The sequence below is a fragment of the Anguilla rostrata genome, chromosome 5 (genome assembly GCF_018555375.3).
Source record: "Anguilla rostrata isolate EN2019 chromosome 5, ASM1855537v3, whole genome shotgun sequence".
Taxonomy (NCBI): domain Eukaryota; kingdom Metazoa; phylum Chordata; class Actinopteri; order Anguilliformes; family Anguillidae; genus Anguilla; species Anguilla rostrata.
In genome coordinates this window covers 58,427,543-58,451,717 of record NC_057937.1, presented here as the reverse complement: position 1 = coordinate 58,451,717, position 24,175 = coordinate 58,427,543, and the positions used below count along the sequence as shown (strand labels likewise).

The window sequence follows — 24,175 nt, the reverse complement described above, 5'->3', positions numbered from 1 at the left end:
GATTACAATTAGGCTGTATGGTCAGATGAGACAAAAATTCAGATGTTCAACAAGTGTTACATTGGAAGGATTGGTTTTATTGATGACAGTAGACTTCTCAAGCCTTCCAAATAGCTTGTTGGTATGGAGGTGGCAACTAATTTTAGTATTGGAGACTAGGTACTCCCAAGGTTCAACCAATTTCGAAGTTCTCAAGTGTTATCCTTGGAGAATTGTTTTTTTTTTTTTTTTGGTTTGAAGAGGTGCATAATCTGTGCAAGCTATATGTGGAGCCAAGGAAACCGGTTTATTCCAGTTTGATCAGGTTATGTGACCGAGGTTGAAGCAGTCTCTTGAGCCTGAAACACATGCAATAGGATGGATGAAATATATACTAAACTCATCCAAGGAAATTGTTTGAAGTCATTTATTATGAAAAGTACATTTCACTGAAAAAACGTCATTCAGAGATGTTAAAAAAATTAGGAACTACACAATCCCCATCCAAAAAATAACCCTTAGCCTGACCCTAAACATATGCTTAATCCTGCCTTAACAACAAAACATTGAGTGAATTCCTAATCCTACTAAAACAAATCTCAATTCTTACCCTCAACCCTATTTTGAGACATGAGACTTATTAAATATATAATTTTCTAGTAAGATGGATGAATAACAGACTAAATAAAATGAATAAAATCAAAGAAGAACATTTCTTTGCAGTCAGTTGTTATACAAAGTTATTTCAAAAAAAAAAAATGGTAGAAATATATCTTACATCATTGTATGGAAAATAAATTTGAGACGTCCAAAATCTTGATTATCCCTTGATTATCTCCCTAGATTATCCCTTGCATTAACTTCACTCTAGCTCTGAAACAAAACCCAATATTTATGTTTTCTGTTACCTAACCCTGACCAAAATTTAGCCCTAGGAGTCGCCTTAATATGTATTTTCTTCATTTCTAGCTCTGAACAGAATCCTAAAAATTCAGATCATCCAAAATGAAAGATTAAAACAACCCTACTATTTAACATAATCCTAATCATCCTGAAACCTTAGCCCGTAGAACATTCTCCTAACCCTAACCATAATTCTATCCATAAACCCGATTCTGAATCCTTGGAGGTATGTTCAATATGGGATTTTTTTTTATTGAGATGGTTGAAAACAATATGAAGATCACCATGTCAGTAAAATAAATCTGATTGCATTGGTTCCCATAATTATCATCACAAATATATATGAACAAAACTAAAATACATACATTCCATTGAAAAGTTCTATGTATCTAAAGTATTGACTGAGACATGTCCGTGGGTGCGTGAAGACTTCCACTCTGTTATCGGAGTATAGGACTGTAAATACGGTTGCAAGACAATGCCAACCCAAAATTGTACAGATATATAAAAAAAATTACATCATGAATGCGTGAATGCTATTACACTATAAATTGAGATTTTAAGCATACATGTCTGTATTATCATAACATTACATTATTACATTACAGGCATTTGGCAGACGCTCTTATCCAGAGCGACGTACAACAAAGTGCATAACATAACAGACAGTATGACGAAACCCTAGAGAAAGCAGGTCCAAGTCAGGGAACAACCGCATATTCAACTTGACTGGGTTAAATGATTAACATAACACGAACAACAACGCAAACATTAGAGATGGAATCATGGGATACAAAAAAAAGTGATTTAAACTAACAGAAAATACAACAGTACTAGGTTTTGTATATTGCTGAAAAGCATGGCAATGTAGTTGTAAAATAAATTAAAATTATAAAGAAATATTAATGTACTATATGCATAAAAAATGAATGTGTAAATGTTAGTGCGTTCTGATAGAGAGATACAATTTTCAGAAACTCACCAATGTTTTCGTACAGGAAGAAACATTCCCTCGAAGGAGACAAATAAAAGGCATTTAACTAAAGTTGAGAGAAACTGGCTAGTACACGCTCTTCTTAGGCATATAGCTCTGAGTAGCAGATGAAGTGAGCTCTCATCACAAGGCATGCTACAAAACTTCTCTGAACTGACAGGGCTCCACAGCGGCGTGTAGCACTCGGACACGCGGAATTCTGTGGATATTTCCAGTTTATCTCGAGCCCGATAGCTTCTCCGTTCACCCAAAACCACTTGCCCATCAGGAAACGCACGCCTGTCCAAACAAAGTCAGTTGTGGCTCCTGTGCTGCTTATAACCTTCTCAGCAGTGTAGTTTGAGAGCAGGCTGGAGAGGTCGGTGTGCTTACTCCTGCAGTAAACCAGAGCGTTTTCCCATGTCATCTTCTGCTGCACCAGAGTCAACTTCCTGTTATATGCCTTAAAGCAATAGAAGTGTAAGTCGTCAGAACATCTTGTGTTGTGCCAGCGACCGTCCCTCGCAAAAACACAGTTATGTGTGTCATCAGAATCTGGCTCGCCAGATGCCCATTTTTCAAAATCTAACGCTATGTCTCCTCTCCACCTCCACTGTCTATCTTTGGGCCGTCTCAGACCAATCCAAGCCGAGGTTGTGCCACTATCAGGAACAGAGTTCATAACCTGTTCCACGTCATCCTCGGTCAGCACATTAGAAAGGTCAGTGTACTGCGCTTGGCAGTGCTGCGACGCTTCAAACCAATTCTTAAATTCTCTCACATAAAAATGCTCCCTGAGCAGGACTGTGGCCCCTTCACAGAGCCCCGCGATGAAGAGGAAGGTGAAAACGGTCTCCATGACAACACAATGCATGGTGCAGTGCCTCTTTCTCTCTGCTCTGCTGGGTCGTTTCTGTCCAAAGTGGCCCTCTGTGCTGCGTTATATGGACACACTGCAGGCAAATCACAGATCTGCTTCACTTCCAAAGTTATTACAGTCATGTCATGCAAAAACCTGACAGTGGACCAAAAGCTTACAAGAAATTTGCAAACATGGTTCTGTGCAATTCATTTAAATTCTTTTACCAGCCAATGAATTACTGCTAAAAGAGGTGTCGGTGAGCCAGGAGGGGGCGCTCTTCCCTCCAGTGAAACATATAAATTCAGTGCTGTACTGTGCTGTAGGAGCTTCTGACATTCAGCTGAGACGTTAAACTGAGGCACGAGGTGGCACTGTGACATTGTAATTTTAATGAATAAAAGAGTCTAGCGCGAGGATTATTCTCATTACCTTGCAGACCCTACAGTCGCACCAGCTCATGGAGGACCAGACGCTTATATGCAGAACCCACTGATCATTCACTTATTGCCCTCTAGTGGCAGAACATTACATAATACATCCTGTGGTCAAAGGTGTTAGCGACTACAGCCTCTCTAATGTATCAGCCTCTCAGTATTAGCTTTGTTGTCATGGAGATAATTTAACACTTGCGCTCTGCCTTTGAAGGTAACAGGTGAGTACAGTGGCCATCATGCAGTAACCATCAGAAAGCTGATGTTGTGCATCCAAGTATCTAACTAGCTAACATGAGCAAAACTGCTATCTTTTTCTTGTATTTAACATATTATCCCCTCTGACTGTTTTATAAACCCACATTTTACATACAACACAGCCAGCTCCTTGTGCATTAAATAAATGAAAATTTACTGGGAAGACTGAGAACATGAACATTTTTTTAATGTTTTGAAAATATTTTATTTTAAGGAAAAGAAACAAAGCAACACACATAACAAATGAATAGCATCCCATCAATTAAGTTTCCCTGGTGTACATGAGGATTATGAAGTCTGAGACAGAGGATAGTGTTTACATTTATTATGAACAATGACACATTTTTAAAATAATATTTCATTCATTTTGGTTCTCACATTAAATGTAATAAAAGAATGTCTGATTGCACTGGTTCCCATAATTATCATCACAAATATATATGAACAAAACTAAAATACATACATTCCATTGAAAAGTTCTATGTATCTAAAGTAATGACTGAGACATGTCCGTGGGTGCGTGAAGACTTCCACTCTGTTATCGGAGTATAGGACTGTAAATACGGTTGCAAGACAATGCCAACACAAAAATTGTACAGATATATTAAAAAAATTACATCATGAATGCGTGAATGCTATTGCAATATAAATTGGGATTTTAAGCATACATGTCTATTATCATAACATTAGAGATGGAATCATGGGATACAAAAAAAGTGATTTAAACTAACAGAAAATACAACAGTACTTGATTTTGTATGTTGCTGAAAAGCATGGCAATGTAGTTGCAAAATAAATTAAAATTATAAATAAATACGAATGTTCTATATGCATAAAAATAGATGTGTAAATGGTAGTGCGTTCTGATAGAGAGATACAATTTTCAGAAACTCACCAATGTTTTCGTACAGGAAGAAACATTCCCTCGAAGGAGACAAATAAAAGGCAATTTAAACTAAAAGTTAAGAGAAGAAATGCTGCGCTAAGTACACACGCTCTTCTTAGGGCACTATAGCTCTGAGTAGCAGATGAAGTTGAGCTCCTCATCACAAGGCATTGCTACAAAAACCTTCTCTTGAACTGACAGGGCTCCACAGCGGCGTGTAGCGCTCGGACACTCGGAATTCTGTGGATATTTCCAGTTTATCTCGAGCCCGATAGCTTCTCCGTTCACCCAAAACCACTTGCCCATCAGGAAACGCAGGCCTGTCCAAACAAAGTCAGTTGTGGCTCCTGTGCTGCTTATAACCTTCTCAGCAGTGTAGTTTGAGAGCAGGCTGGAGAGGTCGGTGTGCTTACTCCTGCAGTAAACCAGAGCGTTTTCCCAGGTCATCGCCTCCTGCACCAGAGTCAGCTCCCTGTTATATGCCTTAAAGCAATGGAAGTGAAAGGTTTCGTAACATCCTTTGTTATACCAGAGACCGTTCCTAGCATAAACACAGTCATGTGTGTAGTCAGAATCTGGCTGGCCAGATGCCCATTTTTCAAAGTCTAATGCTGTGCCTCCTGACCACTTCCACTCAGCTTGATAATAGTATCGCTTCAGACCAATCCAAGCCGAGGTTGTGCCACTATCAGGAACAGAGTTCATAACCTGTTTCACGTCGTCCTCGGTCAGCACAAGGGAAAGGCCAGTGTACTGCGCTTGGCAGTGCTGCGACGCATCATCCCAATTCTTAAATTGTCTCACATAAAAATGCTCCCTGAGCAGGACTGTGGCCCCTTCACAGAGCCCCGCGATGAAGAGGAAGGTGAAAACGGTCTCCATGACAACACAATGCATGGTGCAGTGCCTCTTTCTCTCTGCTCTGCTGGGCCGTTTCTGTCCAAAGCGGCCCTCTGTGCTGTGTTATATGGACACACTGCAGGCAAATCACAGATCTGCTTCACTTCCAAAGTTATTACAGTCATGCCATGCAAAAACCTGACAGTGGACCAAAAGCTTACAAGAAATTTGCAAACATGGTTCTGCGCAATTCATTTAAATTCTTTTACCAGCCAATGAATTACTGCTAAAAGAGGTGTCGGTGAGCCAGGAGGGGGCGCTCTTCCCTCCAGTGAAACATATAAATTCAGTGCTGTACTGTGCTGTAGGAGCTTCTGACATTCAGTTGAGACGTTAAACTGAGGCACGAGGTGGCACTGTGACATTGTAATTTTAATGAATAAAAGAGTCTAGCGCGAGGATTATTCTCATTACCTTGCAGACCCTACAGTCGCACCAGCTCATGGAGGACCAGACGCTTATATTCAGAACCCACTGATCATTCACTTATTGCCCTCTAGTGGCAGAACATTACATAACACATCCTGTGGTCAAAGGTGTTAGCGACTACAGCCTCTCTAATGTATCAGCCTCTCAGTATTAGCTTTGTTGTCATGGAGATAATTTAACACTTGCGCTCTGCCTTTGAATGTAACAGGTGAGTACGGTGACCATCATGCAGTAACCATCAGAAAGCTGATGTTGTGCATCCAAGTATCTAACTAGCTAACATTAGCAAAACTGCTATCTTTTTCTTGTATTTAACATATTATCCCCTCTGACTGTTTTATAAACCCACATTTTACATACAACACAGCCAGCTCTTTGTGCATTAAATATATGAAAATGTACTGGGAAGACTGAGAAAATGAACATTTTTTTTTTGTGTTTTGAAAATATTTTATTTTAAGGAAAAGAAACAGAGCAACCCACATAACAAATGAATAGCATGCCATCAATTAAGTTTCCCTGGTGTATTGAAGGATTATGAAATCTGAGACAGAGGATAGTGTTTACATTTATTATGAACAATGGCACATTTTTAAAAGAATATTTCATTCATTTTGGTTCTCACATTAAATGTAATAAAAGAATATCTGATTCCTTTGGTTGTCATAATTATCATCACAAATATATGATCAAATATAAAAATCACATACATTCCATTGAAAAGTTCTATGTATTTAAAGTATTGACTATGATATGTCTTGTGTGCATAAAGATATTCAATCTGTTACTGGAGTATACGACTGTAAATACAGCTGCAAGACAATCCCGACAGAAAAATTATTAAAGTGATATAAACATAAAAATCATAAATGCATGAATGCTATTACACTATAAATTGAGATATTAAACATACATTTCTGTATTATCGTAACATCACAGATGGAATTGTGGGAAACAAGTAAAAAGTTATTTAAACTAACAGAAAATACAACAGAACAAGGTTTTTATATGTTTTTCTCAAAACATGCCAATGGAGTCAAAAAGTAATACAAACGATCAAAGAAATATTAATATTAATTATGCATAAAAAAAGATGTGTGAATGTTAGCGCATTTTTATAGAGAGGTGCAATTTTCACAACCTCGCCAATGTTTTCGCACGGAAAGAAAGGAATCACTTGAAGGAGACAAATAAAAGGCAATTTAAACTAAAAGTTAAGAGAAGAAAGAAATGCCGTGCTATGTACGTACACTCTTCTTGGGGCCCTATAAATTTGAGTAACAGATGAAGTTGAACTCCTCGTCACAAGGCCTTGCTACTAAAACTTTCTCTTTGACTGACAGGGCTGCACAGCGGCGTGACTCTTCCGGACACACGGAAGTCCCTGGATATTTCCAGTTTATTGTGGACGCAATGGGCTCTCGATCCACCCAAAACCACCCGCCCATCAGGAAACGCCAGCCTATCCACACGAAGTCAGTCGTGTTTTCTGTACCGTTCATGACCTTCTGAGCAGTGTGCAGGGTGAGCAGGCTGGAGAGGTCGGTGTACTTACTCCTGCAGTGAACCAGAGCGTTTTCCCATGCCATCGCCTCCTGCACCAGAGTCAACATTCTGTTATATGCCTTAAAGCAAAATAAGTGTAAGCTGTCAGAACATTTTCTGTTGTGCCAGAGACCTTCCTGCGCGTAAGCACAGCCATGTGTGTCGTCAGAATCTGGCTGACCGCTGTCCCAGTTTTTGAAGTCTGATGGTGTGACTCCTGACCACTTCCACAGTTTATCGAGAAGACTGGGTCGATTCAGACCAATCCATGCTGAGGCTGAAATACCATCAGGAACAGAGTTTTTAACCCGTTCCACGTCATCCTCGGTCAGCACATGGGAAAGGTCAGTGAACTGTGTTTTGCACCTCTGCGCCCCATCATACCAATTCTTAAGTTCAGTCACATAAAAGTGCTCCCTGAGCAGGACTGTGGCCCCTTCACAGAGCCCCGCGATGAAGATGATGGTGAAAGCGGTCTCCATGACAACACAAGGCATGGTGCGGTGTCTCTGTCTCCCTGCTCTGCTGGGTCGTTTCTGAGAGTCTGTCTTCCAAAGTGGTCCTCTGTGCTGCGTTATATGGACACACTGCAGGCAAATCACAGATCTGCTTCACTTCCAAAGTTATTACAGTCATGCGATGCAAAAACCTGACAGTGGATCAAAGGCTGACAAGCAATTTGCAAACAGATGGTTCTGTGCAATTCATTTGAAAGCACAGGATTTGAAGTTTAAAAGGTCATTTGGGACAGATTGCACTTATTTTAGTGTGATTACATATAAGTCAAGTAACTAATCAGGTAGTCACTAATTAATTCTCAGTCTGATCTGACATTAATTTCACAATTATTCCTTCTGTCTGCTTTCTGCCTTTCTGCTCTTCCCGAGATCCTGTCCAGAATCTGACAGGATATTTGATCCATGATGACCTGTAGGCCCAGTATGCCCAGCAACCATACCATCCTGTTGGCAGCTGACATGACATTGCTGATGCTAGGCAGCATAGGTTTGGTGTTTATTCGGACGGGCGACCTGGGAAACGAATTACGCTGATGAGATGCTAAACCGAGGTTCTGACTCACAACGGCCATCAAAAACCCCACACTGCTCTTTTGGATTAGAGGCGCTAACCTTGGGGATATTTCAAAAAGCAGGATTACTGAGTTAGCTGGATAACTGCGCTGAGTAAAACCTGTAACAGATCTGCTTACTTCAATCTGTGTTCCAGATGTGGGGTGGCTCCAAACCCAGAACACAGCTCTTTTTATTTCAGTCCAGATTTGGGAGGGTTCCGACTTTTACTCAGTGCAGTTATTCGGCTAACTGAATAATCCTGCGTCGTGATTATAAATGGGCCTCTGTGCCTTCATGGTGATACCGCATTTTTATATTTCTGAGGGTAGCACTGATGTTCTACCCTCCGCTGCTGTTCATCGCACTGGATAAAAGCATCTGCCTGAGGATTGCAATAAAATGTAAAATGTGAAGTCACTTTGTACATCGCTTTGAGTAAAAGTGCCTGCCAATGTAAATGTAATGCAATGAGGTTACAGCCATGGTGGTAAACATCAGCTTGACCCTCCCTAGCAGCAGCACTTTGTTTAACCTGGAAATTTGCATGTTAAAAAAGAATATGTGGAAAATTACAGGCAGGTGTGCCTGATTTGGGTTTTTCCAGCCTTGGGTTTAAAAGGTCAACTGGCACTTTCGGATTATTGAGCATTTCCCCTTAAAAAATGTGTACTTAATGAAAATGGACAATTTGGCTTAAATCTGACAGACTTGCTGCTGACCAGTGCTGGAATGGACCGGCTCTTAGTTCTAGAGCACAGGGAGACACGCCCTCAAGAAAAAAAAACCTTGATTAGCATCCTGAGAGGTCTGTACTGAGGTGTTGTATTACAGCCTGTTTTAAAAAGCACCTGTCTTCCTGTGTGTTTCGACCCCACTACTGAGATGACTCCAGTGCCCTTTTCTTAAACAGAGCTGTGGCACCACGTCTCCATTCTAAGTGTAGTACCCTTAAAATGCAAATGATTTAGTCTCAGCCTTGACAAGCCACAACTACAGATAAGACAGAGACACGCTGTACTCCAGAGTATTGCCTGGCAAACCATCCATCCATCCATCCATCCATCCACCCATTCTCAAACCGCTTAGTCCACGTCAGGGCAAAGGGGCCGCCCAGACATCCCTCTCCTCAGCGACTTCTGCCAACTCATCCCAGTGGATCCCCAAGCGATCCCAGGCCAGCCTTTGGATATAATCCCTCCGGTGTGTCCTAAGTCTACCCCTGGGTCTCCTCCCCGGTGGCCGAGCCCGGAACACCTCCAGAGGGAGGCGCCCAGGAGGCATCCCTACCAGATGCCCGAACCACCTCAACCGACTTCTTTCAATGCAGAGGAGCAGCGGCTCCACTTTGAGGTCCTCCCGGATAGCTGAGCTTCTCACCCTATCAAGGAGAGTAAGCCCTGCCACCCTACGGGGAAACCCCATTTCGGCCACTTGTATTCGCGATCTCACTCTTTCAGGCTCTACCTATAGCTCGTGGCCATAGGTGAGAGTAGGGACGAAGATTGACTGGTAAATCGAGAGCTTTGCCTTTTGGCAAAAACGAGAGCACTGTGAGTAATAATACTGAATATTGCAATATGCACGCTAAGGTTACGAGAAGCTAAGAGGCTCTTTGAAACGCAAATTTCCCAAGATGCAAAAAGTAATCCAAAATGCTTTTGTTTTTTTTCCATACTGTATTTAGACAAGGATGGTAAATGGACTGCATTTATATAGCGCTTTACAATTGATGCCTCTCATTCACCAGAGCAGTTAGGGGTTGGGTGTCTTGCTCAGGGACACTTCGACACGCCCAGGGTGGGGATCGAACCGGCAACCCTCCAACTGCCAGACAACCACGCTTACCTCCTGAGCTATGTCGCCCCCAAGGAAATTGAAGGAGATTGTCAGGTGCAACAGTAATAAAGAAGGAACATTGCTTTATAAGAATAAAAACACTGTGCATTGTACATTGTACTAGAGAAGAGGTTACTAATAGATTGGAAGGCATATTCAGTACTCAGAATGACTTAGCAGATATTGACATAGAGGATGAAGAAGTTCTGGATAAATTACATAAACTAAAGGCAAATATGCTCTGATGGCATACAGCCAAGGGTACTCAAAGAATTAGGCGTGATCATCATTAAACCACTGGCAGGTATTTTAGACTGTCTTTAGAAACTGACAGAGGACTGGAGGCAAGGTAATATAATGTTAATCCCGCTCATTAGGTGCAGAGTCACCGGGTGGTCTCTTGCTTGCCATCGCTTAGTTGCGGGTTTCGTTCAGATGCTCTCTGCATACCTCGGTTGTAACAAGTGGTTATTTGAGTCACTGTTGCCTTTCTATCAGCCCAAACCAGTCTGACCATTCTCTGTAAACCGTAGAGATGGTTGTGTGTGAAAAACACAGTAGATTAGTAATTTCTGAAATACTCAAACCAGCCGGTCTGGCACCAACAACCATGCCTCGTTCAAAGTCACTTAAGTCACCTTTCTTCCCCATTCTGATGCTTGGTTTGAACTTCAGCAGATCGTCTTGACCATGTCAACATGCCTAAATGCATTGAGTTGCTGCCACGTGATTGGCTGATTAGATATCTGCGTTAACGGGTGCAGTTTGCAGTTGAACGGGTGGACCTAATGAAGTGGCCGGTGAGTGTATAAGAAAGGGGACCGTACTGATTCATCAAAGTACAGGCCTCTCAGTTTAACTGGCATCACATGTAAAATACCGGAGTCTATCATTAGAGACAAGTTGAAAGTGTTTCTTCAAAATAAAAACATCCTGAGGTATAGCCAACATAGGTTTCTCAAGGGAAGGTCATGTCCGACAAACCTTCTGGTGTTCTTTGAAGAAACTACCAGGTGTTTTGATCATAACAAGGCTTTTGATATTATATACTTAGATTTCCAAAAGGTATTTAATAAGGTACCACATGAGAGACTTGTGGTAATGAAGACATTAGGAATCAGAGGGGGTATTTCCGAGTAGATTTGGAACTGTCTACAGCAGGGATCAGCAACTCACGGTCCTCGAGGGCCGAAAACTGCTGGTTTTCCACCCTCCCTTTGCCTGGGAGGCAGGTGTGAAGACAGTCTGGCCAATCAGTAGCAGTAATTACCCGGGAGAAAAGAAAACCAGGGCTGGATTTGGATTCGAGGGCCAGAGTTGATGATCCCTGGTCTACAGGGTAGAACACAAGGAGTAGTAGGGTGTGGTATTCAGTCCACCGGCGAGGCAAATAGTTTTTTTTGGCTGTGCCGGCTGTTGGAGAGAGCCCACGCACCTGGGTTGCGTTGTCTAATCAGCCCAGGTTCTTACAGGTGTGCTGCGCTCCACAGTTCGGGGCCGAGACCAGGAGCTCACAGCGAGAGCGAGTTTCTTAATTTTGTTTCGTTCTATTTTGGAGTTCGGTTCGAGCAGAAAAGAAAAAGGAAGTGACCCTCAACTGGGATGCTGGAGGAGCTGGGAAGCGGGCCAGCTACGGGCGGCGCACGGGAAAGTGGTCACGCCGCTTTACCTTCTTTTGTCTTTGTTGTTTTAGCTTGTTATTTTCGTTTTTGCCTGGAACCTGTGAGGGGGAAGGGTGAAGGTGTCTGTTTATTTGATTTCAGGTTTGTGTGGGTGCACTCTCTCTCTCTCTCTTTCCCTCCCTCCCTCTCTCTCTCTCTCTCTCTCTCTCTCTCTCTCTCTCTCCCTCTCTCTCTCTCTCTCTCTCTCTCTCTATCTCTCCGTGCGGCAACCAACGGTGTTCCCCGGCACTGCCGCATCTCCCTCCCAGGGGTGTCATGTTGGCATGTGACAGAGGGATATTAGCTGAGCAGGGAACTGTTGGAAATGGAGTCCCTCAAGGATGGGTGCTGGGACCACTGCTCTTCCTCATTCATATCAATGACCTTGACAGGGATGTAGAAAGTACATCAGTCAAATTTGCAGATTATTCAAAATTGGGAGGCCCAGCTAATAGCATGGAATCTACTAAAGTAATTCCAGAAGATTTAAATAAAATCCAGTCGTGGGCAGAAACCAGGCAAACAAAATTCAATATAGTCAAATGTAAAGTTCTGCATGTGGGAAATAAAAACTTTAGGCAGGATGACTTTATGGGAGGAACAAAATTAGAATGTGCTCAATTTGAAAAAAAAAAACTTTGGAGTAATTTTTGATTAAAGCCTTTCAGGTTCTAGGCACTGTGCTGTATCAGTAAGAGAAAGGCCAATAGGATACTGGGATATATAGCCAAAGTATTGAGTATAGATCCAAGGAAGTTATACTTATTTGCTCTTATACAATACATTTGTTTGACCACACTTGGAGTATTGAGTGCAGTTCTAGGGACCATACTACAAGAAAGATATTGAGACTCTGGAAAAGGTTCAAAGAAGAGCAACCAAATTGATTCCTGGTATGAAATATAAAAGGTATGCGGAAAGACTTAGGATGCTTAATCTCTTCAAGCTTAGCAAAAGGAGACCTGGGGGTTATTTGATTGAGACTTTTAAATTCACAAAGGGGATCAACAAAGTGACCTACAAGAGATTCTTCAGGTTGAGTTCTGTTAGTAGAACTAGGGCACATAAATGGAAATTAGAAAAAATATTTTTTTCATGTAGAGAGTAGTCAATGTAGTAGAGGCAGAAATTTTGGAGATTTTCGAGACAAGCCTTGATACGATGTTAGATACTATCTAGACTGAAGGTAATCAGAGTACGAGCTTTACGTTATGCTATGTTATGTTATGTCTTGTTATGTTACTTAATGGTTAACAATAACCTACATAAGAATAGCGTCCTGTCTTATGTTGAAATAATGATAAAGGGTTAAAGGTGTTTAGTTAGCAACCGCAGCCTCTCTAATGTATCAGCCTCTCAGTATCAGCTTTGTTGTCATGGAGATATTAACACTTGCGCTCTGCCTTTGAAGGTAACAGGTGAGTACGGTGACCATCATGCAGTAACCATCAGAAAACTGATGTTGTGCAATCGGGTAGGCTAGTTAAGATTAGCAAAACTGCTGTCTTTTCACAGATTTCCCCCCCGTCTGGTTTATTGATCCTCATTTAACCTACAACACAGCCAGCTCTTTGTGTGTTACATAAATGAAAATTTACAGGGAAGACTAAGAAATTGACAGTTAAAAAAAAAAAATGTATTTCAAGGAAAAGAAACAAAGCAACCCACATAACAAATGAATAGCATGCCATCAATTATGTTTCCTTGGTGTATAGGAAGATTATGAAATTTGAGAACGAGGATAGTATTTACATTATTATGAACAATGGCACATTTCTTAATTCTTTTTTAAAAAAATTTTGGTTCTCACATTAAATGTAACAAAGAAATGTCTCATTGCATTGGTTTTCATAATTATCATCACATATCTGAACAAATCTAAAATACTTTCATTCCATTGAAAAGTTCTATGTATCTAAATTATTGACTAGGATATGTCTGTGTGTACAGTTGCAAAACAATGCCAACAGAAAAAAAATGATTAAAGTGATATAAACAATCATAAATGCATGAATGCTATTACACTATAAATTGAGATATTAAGCATACATGTCTGTATTATCTTAACATTAGAGATGGAATTGTGGGAAACAAGTAAAAAGTAATTTAACTAAAAGAAAATACAACAGAACTAGGTTTTGTATATTTTCAAATATAGCCAATGCAGTCGAAAAATAATTCAAATGATCAAAGAAATATTAATATTCTTTATGCATACAAAAATAGATGTGTGAATGTTACTGTATTCTAGTGGAGAGATACAATATTCAGAATCACCCCAATGTTTTTGCACAGTATTTAAAAAAATCACTTGTAGGAGATAAATGAAGGCAATTTAAACTAAGGGTTTCCAGTACAGCTGGCAGAGTTGAATCACAAGTGAGAAAATTCTGTGCTAAGTACATACGCTCACCTAACGGCCCTACAACTGTGAGTAACAGATGAAGTTGAGCTCCTCGTCACAAGGCATTGCTACAAAAACTTTCTCTTTAACTGACAGGGCTCCACAGCGGCGTGAAGCGCTTGGACACTCAGAATTCTGTGGATATTTCCAGTTTATCTTGGCCATGACAGTTTCTCCATCCACCCAAAACCACTCGCCCATCAGGAAACGCAGGCCTGTCCACACAAAGTCAGTTGTGGCTACTGTGCTGCTTATAACCTTCTGAGCAGTGTAGTCTGAGAGCAGGCTGGAGAGGTCGGTGTGCTTACTCCTGCAGTAAACCAGAGCGTTTTCCCAGGCCATCTTCTGCTGCACCAGAGTCAGCTCCCTGTTATATGCCTTAAAGCAATGGTAGTGTAAGCCATCAGTACATTTTGTGTTGTGCCAGCGACCGTCCCTCGCATAAACGCAGTCATGTGTGTCGTCAGCATCTGGCTCGCCAAGTGCCCATTTTTTAAAGTAGTCTAATGCTGTGACTCCTGACCACTTCCACAGTCCATTTTGATCATTGGGTCGAACCAGACCAATCCATGCTGAAGCTGAAGCACCAGCAGGAACAGAGTTCATAACCCGTTCCACGTCATCCTCGGTCAGCACATGGGAAAGGTCAGTGAACTGTGTTTTGCACTTCTGCGACGCATCATCCCAATTCTTAAAATCACTCACATAAAAATGCTCCCTGAGCAGGACTGTGGTCCCTTCACAGAGCCCCGCGATGAAGAGGAAGGTGAAAGCGGTCTCCATGACAACACAAGGCATGGTGCGGTGTCTCTGTCTCTCTGCTCTGCTGGGTCGTTTCTGAGCGTCTGTCTTCCAATGTGGCCCTCTGTGCTGCGTTATATGGACACACTGCAGGCAAATCACAGATCTGCTTCACTTGCAAAGTAATTACTGTCATTTCCTGCAAACACCTGAAAGTGGACAGAAAGCTAACAAGTGATTTGCAAACGGAGGTTTCTGTGCAATTCATTTGAAAGTACAGGATATTATGTTTAGAAAGTCAGTAGAGGATGCTCTTCCCTCTGGAGCATCATACAAATGCAGTGCTCCAGCACAGAGCTGTAAGAGCTGCTGCCCTTCAGATGAGATGCTAAACTGAGGTTCTGACTCACAACAACCATTAAAAATCCAGGCGACTCTTTTAGATTAGAGGTGCTAACCTTGCAGGTATTTCACAAAGCAGGATTACTGAGTTAGCTGGATAATTGCGCGAGTAAAACCTGTAACGGATCTGCTTACTTCAATCTATATTCCAGATTTGGAGTGGCTCCAAATCCTGAACACCTTTTTTTATTTCAGTCCATGTTCCAGATTTGGGAGGGTCCTGACTTTTACTCAGTGCAGTTATTCGGCTAACTGAATAATCCTGCTTTACGATTTTAAATGGGCCTCTGTGCCTTCATGGTGATACCGCATTTTTATATTTTTGAGGTTAGCACTGATGTTTTCCCCTCCGCTACTGTTCCTCACACTGGATAAGAGCATCTGCCTGAGGACTGTTGCATAATGTAATGACGTTGCAGCCATGATGGTAGACATCAGCTTGACACTCCCTAGCAGCAGCACTTTGGTTAATCTGGAAATTTACATGTTAAAAAAGAACATGTGGAAAATTACAAGCAGGTGTGCCTGGTTTGGGTTTTTCCAGCTTTCGGTTTAGAAGGCCAACTGGCACTTTTGGTTTTTTGAACTTTTTCCCTTAAAAACGTGTCAACTTAATAAAACTGGACGGTTTGGCTTAAAACAGAAAGACGTGCTGCTGACCAGTACTGAGACTGGACCGGACGTTGGAAAAAGATTCTTCATTTCAGCTCTTTGTTCTAGCGCATGGGGAGACACGCCCTCAATAAAATAAAAAAAAACGTTGATTAGCATCCTGAGAGGTCTGTACTGTTGCATTGTATTACAGCCTGTTTTAAAAAGCACCTGTATTCCTTTGTGTTTGGACCCCACTACTGAGATGATTTCAGTGCCCTTTTCCTACACACTTGTGGTTCCATGTCTCCATTCTGAGGGTGTAGCACCCTAAAAATGCACATGATTTAGTCTCAGCCTTGACAAGCCACAACTACAGATGAGACAGAGGCAGGCTCCACTCCAGGGTACTGCCTGGAAAACCAGCCGTGACCTCTTCCTGTCCTGGCACTCTCTGTAAGCAGAGTCAAAGGAAGTGCCCGGTGCACCCAAACGTGTGTCGATGGTTAATTTTGCATCAACACAAAGAGTTTAGAAAGAATTAGAGAGATGCCATCCTGTCCTCTGTTTATGGTCATCAGGACAAATTCAAAGGTCTGAAATCCAGCAACATTGAGGAAGACTGGTCAAGAGGATGCTTTTAGTGAGTCATTAAAATAACAGACCCCTGCATAGAAATTAGCCCCATGAAGAAAGACTAGATTGAAGTGTTGAGCAATTAATAAAACAGTCAGGGACAAGGATTATTCTCATTACCTTGGAGACTCTACAATGCTTATATTCCAAACCCACTGAATGCTCCCTTACTGCCCTCCAGTGGCATAAAAGGACATAACCCATTTTGTGATCCTTTCCCTGAGTTCAACTGTGTGTGTGTGCGCACGCGATTGTGTCTGTGTGTGTGTGTGTGTGCATGCGTGTGTGTGAGTGTGTGAAAGATGTCACCCAGGCACGTGGTCAGCCATTTGGCACCAAACAACAGACACAGCAACAGTCCAACAAACATCCTGACAGACAAAGTAAAACAACCTGGAATCAGTAATTTTTCTCATAATGCTTCTATCAATGATTTGTAAATAATACATTTTGTAAAACAACACATACCTATCCTCATTCAAATGAGTAAATTTTGCAGGTTGCAAGAATTTCAAATAAAACATATTGGCTGTCCCATCAACTCATTATTATTATTATTATTATTATTATTAGTTTTCAAATTTTTTAAACTTTTATTTTTTATTTTTATTAAGTATACACACACATATATAGGTATGTGTGTGTGTGTTTCTCAGCAGATGCTTTTTTATCCAAAGCAACATACAGTATATGGACGCACACATTGTTCAATATATGTAGTCTCCTGGGATGGAGCCCACAACCTTTGTGTTGTTAGCACAATATCCTATTTAATTTAACACTACTCATGGTCTTTGTTCTGTTGTTATTCGAACAGATAGTATACATTATGTCCACACCAAGTAAAATTTTAATGTGTAGTAAATTCCAGAAATTGACCAGCTCCTGCCTAGTGGGGATATTTGGATTATGCTCACAGGGGAACATGAGGAGGGCCTTATGGTAGGCGTGTGTTACCGGCCACCAGCTTCAGACAGTAGTGTGGTTTCAATGCTCTTTGGAAACATAAAACAAGCTTGTCAGGAAGGTGAGAGTATAATTATGGGTGACTTCAATTACCCTGCTATTAATTGGGAATTGATGACAGGACAAGACAAAAGTGAGGAAGAATCTTTAGATGTTGTAAATGACCTTTTTTTTGGCGCAGTTGTCAGTCAGCCTACAAGAGGGAAATCAGTTCTGGATTTGGTGCTATGTAATGATCCATACAGAATGTGTAGCATTGAGGTAATCAAGCCACTTGAGGCTCATTTTGCAGTTAGTTGTGATGTATTTGGCAAATTAACAAGGCCTCCTCTATTGCCAGAGTTTTACATTTTAGATAAGCCAATTTTAAAAAGATGCGAGCAAATTATAATAATATTAACTGGGTGTAGCTTCTTGACTGAGAATCATAAATTATATTTCCTTTGTGTATAGGAGGATTATGAAATTTAAGAATGAGGATAGTTTTCACATTATTATGAACAATGGCACAATTCTTAATTATTTTTTATTTATTTTTGTTCTCAAATGTAATGAAAGAATATCTCATTGCATTGGTACTAATAATTATCATCACAAATATGTATGAACGAAACTAAAGTACATACACTCCATTGAAAAGTTTTATGTATCTAAAGTATTGACTATGATATGTCCATGTGAGCCTAACAACTTTCAATCTGCTACTGGAGTATAGGATTGTATATACAGTTGCAAGACAATGCCAACATAAAAATGATTAAAGTTATATGGACAATCATAAATGCATGAATGCTATTAGACTATAAATTGATATATTAAGCATACTGTCTGTCTCAACTTATATAAGCATAATGTCTGTATAATCTGAACATTAGAGATGGAATTGTGGGAAACAAGTAGAAAGTCATTCAAACGAAAAGAAAATGCAACAGTACTAGGTTTTGTATATTGCTCACAGCATGCCAATGTAGTTGTAAAATAATTTAAATTATAAAGAAATATTCATATTCTTTATACATAAAAATAAATGTGTGAATGTTAGTGCATTCTAATAGAGATACAATTTTCAGAAACACACCCATTTTTAAGAACATGAAGAAAAAGTCACTTGAAGGAGACAAATAAAAGGCAACTTAAAGTAAAAATTTACAGAAGAAATGGCGTGTTAAGCACGCACACTTTTCAGAACAGCACAAAAGTTTTCATACTGGTAAAGTAAGAAATATTTACTTAAAGGAGACAAATCAAAGACAATTTGAACTTGAAGCTTCCAGCACAGCTGGCAGAGTTGAATCGCAAGTGAGAAAATGCTGTGCGAAGTACATACGCTCTCCTAACGGCCCTACAACTTTGTGTAACAGATGAAGTTGAGCTCCTCGTCACAAGGCATTGCTACAAAAACGTTTTCTTTAACTGACAGGGCTCCACAGCGGCGTGTAGTGCTCGGGCACACAGAATTCTGTGGATATTGCCAGATTATATTGCCTGTGAGAGTTTCTCCATCCACCCAAAACCACTCGCCCATCAGGAAACGCAGGCCAGTCCACACAAAGTCAGCCGTGTTTCCTATACCGTTCATAACCTTCTGAGCAGTGTAGTTTGAGAGCAGGCTGGAGAGGTCGGTGTACTTACTCCTGCAGTAAACCAGAGCGTTTTCCCATGCCATCGCCTCCTGCACCACGGTCAGCTCCCTGTTATATGCCTTAAAGCAATGGTAGTGTAAGCCATCAGTACATCTTGTGTTGTGCCAGCGACCGTCCCTCGCATAAACACAGTCATGTGTGTCGTCAAAATCTGGCTCGTAAAGTGCCCATTGTTTGAAGTTTATGTCTAATGCTGTGACTCCTGACCACATCCACAGTCCAGTGTGATCATCGGGTCGAACCAGACCAATCCATGCTGAAGCTGAAGCACCAGCAGGAACAGAGTTTATAACCCGTTCCACGTCATCCTCGGTCAGCACAAGGGAAAGGCCAGAGTACTGTGTTTTGCACTTCTGCAACGCATCATTCCAAGTCCTAAATTCTCTGACATAAAAATGCTCCCTGAGCAGGATTGTGGTCCCTTCACAGAGCCCCGCGATGAAGAGGAAGGTGAAAGCGGTCTTCATGACAAGAGTTGGCATGGTGGAGTGCCTCTGTCTCTCTGCTCTGCTGGGTCGTTTCTGTCCAAAGTGGCCCTCTGTGCTGTGTTATATGGACACACTGCAGGCAAATCACAGATCTGCTTCATTTCCAAAGTTATTACAGTCATGTCATGCACACACCTGACAGTGGACCAAAAGATTACAAGCAATTTGCAAACAGATGGTTCCCTGCAATTCATTTGAAAGTACAGGATTTAAAGTTTAAGAGGTCAGTTGGGACAGATTGCACTTGTTTTTGTATGATTAGTTATTTGTCAAGTCATTAATCAGGCAATCATTAATTAATTCTGAGTCTGATCTGACATTAATTTCACAGTAATTCTAGACCTTCTATCTGCTTTCTACTTTTTCTACTCTTCCTGACATCCTGTCCAGAATCTGACATGATATTCGGTCCATGATGCCCAGTATATTAGTGTTGCTGATGCTAAACAGAATAGGCTTGGTGTTTACTTGGATGGGAGACCTGGGAAATTAATTACTGCTAGAAGAGGTGTTGGTGAGCCAGTAGAGGGCGCTCTGCCCTCTGGAGCAACATACAAATGCAGTGCTCCAGCACGGTGCTGTAAGAACTGCTGCCCTTCAGATGAGACGCTAAACCGAGGTTCTGACTCACAACGGCCATTAAAAATCCCACACTGATTTTTAAGAGTAGGGATGTTAACATTGTTTTCCTTGGGGGTATTTCAAAAAGCAGGATTACTGAGTTAGCTGGATAACTGTGCTGAGTAAAATCTGTAACAGATCTGTTTACTTCAATCCAGGTTCCAAATTTGGGGTGGTTCCAAAAAGAGAACTGAGTGCTCAGTTGACCTATCTGGTGAAATGACGGTTAGTAAAGAAAAAATATTTGAATGAAAATGTCACACAGCGGGCATGCCTAATAGCATCAAGATAAGAACAGAACTGTGGTACCTGTGCTACCTCTGCACAGCCCCCCCACCCCCCACCCCCCCTTTCCTGGTCACGTTTCTTGCCCCCTAGTGCTTAGTGGAGCTTCCCAATGCAGTCAGAACAGCAGAAACCCTGCCCATCTTCCCACTGCAGTCAGAACAGCAGAAAACCTGCCCATCTTCCCACTGCAGTCAGAACAGCAGAAACCCTGCCCATCTTCCCACTGCAGTCAGAACAGCAGAAACCCTGCCCATCTTCCCACTGCAGTCAGAACAGCAGAAAACCTGCCCATCTTTCCACTGCAGTCAGAACAGCAGAAACCCTGCCCATCTTCCCACTGCAGTCAGAACAGCAGAAACCCTGCCCATCTTCCCACTGCAGTCAGAACAGCAGAAAACCTGCCCATCTTCCCACTGCAGTCAGAACAGCAGAAAACCTGCCCATCTTTCCACTGCAGTCAGAACAGCAGAAACCCTGCCCATCTTCCCACTGCAGTCAGAACAGCAGAAAACCTGCCCATCTTCCCACTGCAGTCAGAACAGCAGAAACCCTGGCCATCTTCCCACTGCAGTCAGAACAGCAGAAACCCTGCCCATCTTCCACTGCAGTCAGAACAGCAGAAACCCTGCCCATCTTCCCACTGCAGTCAGAACAGCAGAAACCCTGCCCATCTTCCCACTGCAGTCAGAACAGCAGAAACCCTGCCCATCTTCCCACTGCAGTCAGAACAGCAGAAACCCTGCCCATCTTCTGACGCAAACTGAAGACTCACCTCTTCTCACTGCACCTGCTCTTTGTTTCCTTGGATTTTCTTTTAGATGATATTACAGATATAGTTGTGTGCGTTAGGTTATCTCATAATCCTACTTTTTTGTTACAACACAAATTGTTGTTTGTTGGGTTAATATTACACTTAGTGACTATAAATGGGCCTCTGTGCCTTCATGGTGATACCGCATTTTTATATTTCTGAGGGTAGCACTGATGTTCTCCCCTCCGCTGCTGTTCATCACACTGGATAAGAGCATCTGCCTGAGGACTGTTGCATAATGTAATGACGTTGCAGCCATGATGGTAGACATCAGCTTGACACTCCCTAGCAGCAGCACTTTGCTTAATCCGGCGATTTGCATGTTAAAAAAGAACATGTGGAAAATTACAGGCAGGTGTGCCTGATTTGGGTTTTTTCCAGCTTTGGGTTTAGAAGGCCAACTTTTTTTTGCCAACTTACTAAAAGTGTACTGTTTGGCTTAAAACGGACAGACTTGGTGCTGCCCAGTGCTGAGAATGGACCGGACTCTGGAAAAAGGTTCTTCATTTCAGCTCTTTGTTCAAGTGCACAGGGAGACACGCCCTCAATAAAAAACCTTGAGATCCTGAGAGTCATTTTCCCCCTGTCTGGTTTATTGACCCACATTTTTCATGCAACACAGTCAGCTTTTTCTGCATTAAACAGATTAAAATGTACAGGGAAGATTAAGAAATTGACAGTTAAACAAAAAGGTTTATTTCAAAGAAAATAAACAAAAGCAACACATATCAAAAATGAATAGAATGCCATCAATTATGTTTCCCTGGTTTATAGGAGGATTATGAAATTTGAGAATCAGGATAGTGTTTACATTATTATGAATAATGGCACATTTCTTAATAATTTAATTGATTTTGGTTCTCACATTAAATGTAATAAAGAAATGTCTCATTGCATTGGTTTTCATAATTATCATCACAAATATATATGAACAAAACTAAAATACATACATTCCATTGAAAAGTTCTATGTATGTAAAGTATTGATAAAGATATGTCTGTCTGTACAGTTGCAAGACAATGCCAATATAAAAATTATTAAAGTGATATAAACAATCATAAATGCATGAATGTTATTACACAATAAATTAAGATATTAAGCATACATGTCTGTATTATTTAGAGATGGAATTATGGAAAACAAGTAAAAAGTTATTTAAACTAAAAGAGAATGCAACAGAACAAGGTTTTTATATATTTTCCTCAAAGCATGCCAATGCAGTCAAAAAATAATTCAAACTGATCAAAGAAATATTAATATTCTTTATGCACAAGAAATAGATGTGTGAATGTTAGAGCAATCTAGTGGAGAGATACAGTTTTCATAAACACACCAATGTTGTTGCACTGTAATAAAAAATCATTTGAAGGAGACAAACAATAGGTAATTTAAACTAAAGGTTTACAGTAAAGCTGGCAGACTTGAATCACTAGAGAAGAAATGCTGTGCTAAGTACACACGCTCTTCTTAGGGCACTATAACTTCGAGTAGCAGATGAAGTTGAGCTCCTCATCACAAGGCATTGCTACAAAAACTTTCTCTTGAACTGACAGGGCTCCACAGCGGCGTGTAGCGCTCGGACACGCGGAATTCTGTGGATATTTCCAGTTTATCTCGAGCCCGATAGCTTCTCCGTTCACCCAAAACCACTTTCCCATCAGGAATCGCAGACCTGTCCAAACAAAGTCAGTCGTGGCTACGGTGCTGCTTATAACCTTCTCAGCAGTGTAGTTTGAGGGCAGGCTGGAGAGGTCGGTGTTGTTACTCCTGCAGTAAACCAGAGCGTTTTCCCAGGTCATCTTCTCCTGCACCACGGTTAACTCCCCGTTGCATGGCTTGCAGCAATAGAATGGTATACGATCACCACATCCTTTGTTATACCAGAGACCATCCCTCGCATAAACACAGTCATTCCAGTAGTCAGAACCTGGCTCGCCAGATGCCCATTTGTTGAAGCTTATGTCTAATGCTGTGCCTCCTGACCATTTCCACTGTCTATCGCTGTCTTGCTTCAGACCAATCCAAGCCGAGGTTGGGCCACGATCAGGAACAGAGTTTATAACCCGTTCCACGTCATCCTCGGTCAGCACACGGGAAAGGTCAGTGAACTGCGCTCGGCAGTGCCGCGACGCATCATCCCAATTCTTAAAATCACTCACATAAAAATGCTCCCTGAGCAGGATTGTGGCCCCTTCACAGAACCCCGCGATGAAGATGATGGTGAAAGCAGTCTCCATGACAACACAAGGCATGGTGCAGTGTCTCTGTCTCTCTGCTCTGCTGGGTCGTTTCTGAGCGTCCGTCTTCCAATGTGGCCCTCTGTGCTGCGTTATATGGACACACTGCAGGCAAATCACAGATCTGCTTCACTTCCAAAGTAATTACAGTCATGTGATGCAAACACCTGAAAGTTTTAAAAGGCTTACAAGCAATTTGCAAACAGATGGTTGTCTGCAATTCATTTGAAAGCACAGGATTTAAAGTTTAAGGGGTCAGTTGAAGGACAGATTGCACTTGTTTTCGTATGATTACTTATTAGTCAAGTAATAAATCAGGTAATAAATTCATTTAGACTGGGTCTGATCTGACGTTAATTTCACAGTAATTCTAGACCTTCTATCTGCTTTCTACTTTTCCTGCTCTTCCCAAGGTCCTGTCCAGAATCTGACATGATATTTGGTCCATGATGCCCAGTATGTTAGTGTTGCTGATGCTAAACAGAATAGGCTTGGTGTTTACTTGGATGGGAGACCTGGGAAATTAATTACTGCTAGAAGAGGTGTTGGTGAGCCAGTAGAGGGCGCTCTGCCCTCTGGAGCAACATACAAATGCAGTGCTCCAGCACGGT

The 24,175-nt window shown here is 41.4% G+C and overlaps 2 protein-coding genes across 2 annotated transcripts; both read right to left on the bottom strand.

The window, feature by feature from the left end:
• Positions 1-6,886: 6,886 nt before the first annotated feature.
• Positions 6,887-14,938, bottom strand: LOC135256179 (lymphocyte antigen 75-like). Its single transcript, XM_064338023.1, has 2 exons — positions 14,664-14,938; positions 6,887-7,775 (listed from the first exon to the last, which is right to left on the bottom strand). The coding sequence occupies exons 1-2, from the start codon at positions 14,936-14,938 to the stop codon at positions 6,887-6,889; spliced, it is 1,164 nt and encodes a 387-aa protein (XP_064194093.1).
• A 3,087-nt stretch (positions 14,939-18,025) lies between these two features.
• LOC135256178 (lymphocyte antigen 75-like) lies at positions 18,026-23,579 on the bottom strand. Its single transcript, XM_064338022.1, has 2 exons — positions 22,804-23,579; positions 18,026-19,662 (listed from the first exon to the last, which is right to left on the bottom strand). The coding sequence occupies exons 1-2, from the start codon at positions 23,577-23,579 to the stop codon at positions 18,819-18,821; spliced, it is 1,620 nt and encodes a 539-aa protein (XP_064194092.1). The 3' UTR covers positions 18,026-18,818.
• Between the last annotated feature and the right edge of the window lie 596 nt (positions 23,580-24,175).

Bases quoted from the DNA above. Each gene is read 5' to 3' on its own strand.
- LOC135256179 (XM_064338023.1), bottom strand. From the start codon at position 14,938: ATGCCTTGTGTTGTCATGGAGACCGCTTTCACCTTCCTCTTCATCGCG. The intron at 7,776-14,663 runs GTCAGGAGTCAC...TTGGAAGTGAAG, and splicing joins CAAAATGGACTGTGGAAGTG to CAGATCTGTGATTTGCCTGC.
- LOC135256178 (XM_064338022.1), bottom strand. From the start codon at position 23,579: ATGCCTTGTGTTGTCATGGAGACTGCTTTCACCATCATCTTCATCGCG. The intron at 19,663-22,803 runs GTGCCCTAAGAA...CATATAACACAG, and splicing joins ATCTGCTACTCGAAGTTATA to CACAGAGGGCCACTTTGGAC.